This window comes from Micromesistius poutassou (assembly GCF_964030765.1).
Source record: "Micromesistius poutassou genome assembly, chromosome: 10".
Lineage (NCBI taxonomy): Eukaryota > Metazoa > Chordata > Actinopteri > Gadiformes > Gadidae > Micromesistius > Micromesistius poutassou.
Window position 1 is genome coordinate 321,615 of NC_140280.1, and position 4,515 is coordinate 326,129.

The window sequence follows — 4,515 nt, forward strand, 5'->3', positions numbered from 1 at the left end:
GACATTTGGCCATACATGACATCAAACTCAACCATGGAACACACAATGTTACTCGCCTCTAGTTGGCTTCTAGTTGAGACGGAAGTGAAACAAAGCCACACCCACACACACACCGTTGTCTAATTCGTGCCCTTCTTCACTGTAGCTCGAGACTTGTGCAATTGATCTTGTTTTGGAAGGCGGATTATGTAGTGGCAGTCTCCACAGCCAAGAGCAGCCCGGGGTCATTTTATAAAACAGCAATTATGAGCGCGCACCTCATGGATCACCTGGCGTCCTCTCCAGACCCACGGACGTTTAGTCCTAAAGCACTGCTGAACAAGGAGAGGAAAGGGGAGGCCATTGGTCCTGATAGAAAAGGCCTTGTTGTTCGGTAGTTCACTGTCTGCCTACGCAGCGCTGGAGAGTGTGCTAGTGAGGGGCTGTCTCAGGGTGGATGTAATAGGAGAGACGCTGTGTGTGTGTGCCATTGCTACTTGCATTGTTGTGCCTGCTCCTCCCCCCCCCTGTAGCAGTGGTCGTCTGCGGGCACCGCTAGTGAAATGAAGACTGTGGTGTCGTTGTGGCTGTCTGGGGGATTTGATGACACTGGTCCTGGGGTGACTATCAATGCTTCAACAGAATTACTCACCATACTCATTTCGATTGAGTGTAGAAACGTTAGATACATTCACACAAATAATAACCTTCACGATTTCGGAACTGCTGCTTAACCACGGAAAGGAAAAGCAGGAGTCGATGGAAACTTTCCAACACATTCCAGAGATAATCATAGCAGAAGCGTAATACGGTAGCAGTGTGCATCCTTACTTGTTGTTGTCCTGAGCCTCAGCGGTGATCAGTGTGTGTGCTGTTATTAGTATCAACACTCTCACTGCTTCCTGCTCTTTATTTCTTATTCCATTCGGCTTATCAGTGGATGTTGTTGTACTTCTGCAGCAAGAGGAAGACAAGATGGTGGGTGGGGGTTGCAGCATTCACACAGCTCCAATTCTGTCACTGCTGCCGAGGAGCGCGTGTGTGTGTGCATGTGATGGTGTGCGTGCACATCTTTGTGTTGTCATGTATCTTGACACCCACTGAAACTTGTGCTCAACTCTGACTGTGCACGTGGGTTGACACCCTCAATAATAAAAGGGAGGAAAGGGAAATCTTCACGGGAGCACTTCCTCTTTGTGGTGGGGGCGAGGAGAAGCTTCATGTACTAATACAGCGTACATGTACTAATACAGTGTACATGTACTAATACAGTGTACATGTACTAATACAGCGTACATGTACACTGTATTAATACTAATACTTAATTAATACTAATACAGTACTAATACTAATACTAATACAGCGTACATGTACTAATACAGCGTACATGTACTAATACAGTGTACATGTACTAATACAGTGTACATGTACTAATACAGCGTACATGTACACTGTATTAGTACTAATACTTAATTAATACTAATACAGTACTAATACTAATACTAATACAGTGTACATGTACTAATACAGTGTACATGTACTAATACAGCGTACATGTACTAATACAGCGTACATGTACTAATACAGTGTATATGTACTAATACAGCGTACATGTACTAATACAGCGTACATGTACTAATACAGCGTACATGTACTAATACAGTGTACATGTACTAATACAGTGTACATGTACTAATACAGCGTACATGTACTAATACAGTGTACATGTACTAATACAGTGTACATGTACGCTGTATTAGTACATGTACTAATACAGCGTACATGTACTAATACAGCGTACATGTACACTGTATTAGTGAGTATGTAGATGATCCATTATCCCTGTACGGGGACAATGGATCATCTACTCCTGTGGAACAATGGAGTTTATTTGTGATTCCTGTTTATATCCATGATGATTATAGCAGTGCTCTCGGTTTGTGTGTGTATGTGTGCGCGTGCGTGCGTGTGTGCGTGCTTGTGTGTGTGGGTTGGTGTTTCTTCATATGCATGCATATGCGCGTGTGTGTGTGTGTGTGTGTGTGTGTGTGTGTGTGTGTGTGTGTGTGTCAGCTTGTTTGTATGTTTGCAGTTTCCCTGTACATGCATACACAGCTCTTTGGTGATATGCAAAGGAAAACGGACCACTAAAATAATTGTACAAATAGTTTTATAAATGAAAATAAATGTGTCTATTCTACTTGTCGATGCTTGTGTGTGTGTGTGTGTGCATGCGTGCGTGCGTGCGTGTGGTGCGTCTGTGTGTGCACAATGCCTTTGCAAGTGTAGTTCAAAGGTTTTGATTTCTCCTCTCGCTAAACAAGAGAGGAATACATCGGCAATAGATATCTCCTCAATTATTCAGGAGCAGCCCATTAAAAATATATGAGTGTGTCCTGCTTTAGCATCTGTGGCACTCGGAGCGCCGAGTGTTTAGGTGAACCCTTATAGCAGGCCTCATACACACCGCAGAATGTACCTCATACAGTACGTACCTCATACAGTACGTACCTCATACACACCGCAGAATGTACCTCATACACAGTGCGTACCTCATACAGTACGTACCTCATACACAGTACGGCACATCACAGTACGTACCTCATACACAGTACGTACCTCATACAGTACGTACCTCATACACAGTACAGCACATCACAGTACGTACCTCATACACAGTACGTACCTCATACACAGTACGTACCTCATACAGTACGTACCTCATACACAGTACCTCATCATACACAGTACCTCATACAGTACGTACTTCATACAGTACGTACCTCATACACAGTACCTCATACACAGTACGTACCTCATACACAGTACGGCACATCACAGTACGTACCTCATACACAGTAGTAGGTAATGTGTGGATAAAGCCAACAGGTCCTCAACACAACCACACTCGTTCTCAATGTGTCCAAACACACACACACACACCTGCATGTACATGTATATGGACACGCAATACACACACATGTTCTCTTTCTCCTTCAAACACACTTGCTCTCTTTTTCTCTCTCTCTCACAACCACAAACATCTGCATGTGTATACACACACACACTCACATTTTCTCCCTCTTTCTTACACACACACTCTCTCTCTCACTCTCTCACACACACATTTTCTCTCACCCACACACACACACACACACACACACACACACGTTCTCACCTTCTCTCTCACCCACACACACATGTTCACTCTCTCCCTCTCTCCCTGTGTGTGTGTGTGTGTGTGTGTGTGTGCGTGCGTGTGTGTGTGCGTGTGTGCGTGTGTGTGTGTGCGTGTGCGTGTGTGTGTGTGTGTGTCCACCAGGCGGTCTGTCCCGGTGGTCCTCCCCGCCCTGCGGCTGCTGCTGCAAGGCCCACAAGGGCGACGGCGAGGGCGAGAGCGGCACCTCCTTCAACGAGCTCTCCACCTCCAGCTCCGAGAGCCAATCGGAGGCCGGCTCGCCGCAGGGCACGGTGGTCTGCCGCCCCGTCACGCGCTCGCCCCACGCCCACGCCCACGGCCACGCCCACGGCCACGCCCACACCCACGTGCAGACGCTGGACCGGCCCCCGAAGAAGGGCCCCGTGCCCCTGGTGCAGCAGCAGTCGGAGCAGCGGCGCAAGAGCGACCTGCTGCGCACGCTGACGGCCAGCTCCAGAGACACCAGCTCCTCCTGCAAGAAGAGGCCGCCCAAGGAGAAGCCCACGGTGGAGGAGGAGCTGGAGAAGTGCATCCAGGACTTCCACAAGATCAAGATCCCCGAGCGCTTCCCCGAGAGGAAGTACAACTGGCAGGCCGACCTGCTCCGGAAGTACCGCCTCTGAGGGAGAAGGAACGCCGCCGCCGCCGCCGCCGCCACCGCCGGGAAGTTTGGCATGTGGTGGTGGGGGTGGTGGTGGTGGTGGGGGGGGGGGGAGGGGGGAGGGGGGGAGGGGAGGGGGAGAGTAACGGGGGGGCCGTAACGCTCCTAACCACACACACCCCCCCCCACCCCTCCCAGTATGAAAGTCACTGGGATCCGTTTACAAACCGGAAGGCCGTGACTCCACCGGGACCAGAAGGCGCTCTGCTTGGTTCCAGTGTCTGTCTGCAGAGACCTCTCCCACAGGGTCGGCACACAGAGGACACATGCATGGGGAGGGCAATGGAGACAAGACTGCTCTTATTGTCCTATGTACAGTGTGTGTGTGTGTGTGTGTGTGTGTGTGTGTGTGTAGCCCACTGGATACTTGGCTGAATGTTTAGGTTTTAATGGAATCCCTGTGGACCAATCGCAAACAGAGAAATCACCAACAAAGTCATCTTCCACCCACTTGAAAGCCTACACACGTAAGAGTTAATGTATTTATTGTGTTTGGTGTCCATGGAATGGATGTAGTGCTATCGGGTGACAAATGGTACTATTGCCTAAAAACAGCATCATAGCACAGTTGCATGCAAGTGTGTGCTGTGTGTGTTTGTATGTGTAAGTTTGTATATGTGGCGTGCGTGTGCGTGTGTGTGCGTGTGTGTGCGCTACCACATGGCCTAAAGGTCAC

The 4,515-nt window shown here is 48.8% G+C and overlaps 1 protein-coding gene across 1 annotated transcript in view; it reads left to right on the forward strand.

The window, feature by feature from the left end:
- The window catches only part of kctd16b (potassium channel tetramerization domain containing 16b), a gene marked incomplete at both ends in the record, with an annotated part of 71,377 nt that extends 67,576 nt beyond the window's left edge, over positions 1–3,801 (forward strand). Inside the window, one exon of the mRNA XM_084473742.1 lies at positions 3,302–3,801. Within this exon, the coding sequence (XP_084329868.1) occupies positions 3,302–3,801 (500 nt within the window). The remainder of the gene's footprint in view (positions 1–3,301) is intronic.
- Positions 3,802–4,515: the final 714 nt, after the last annotated feature.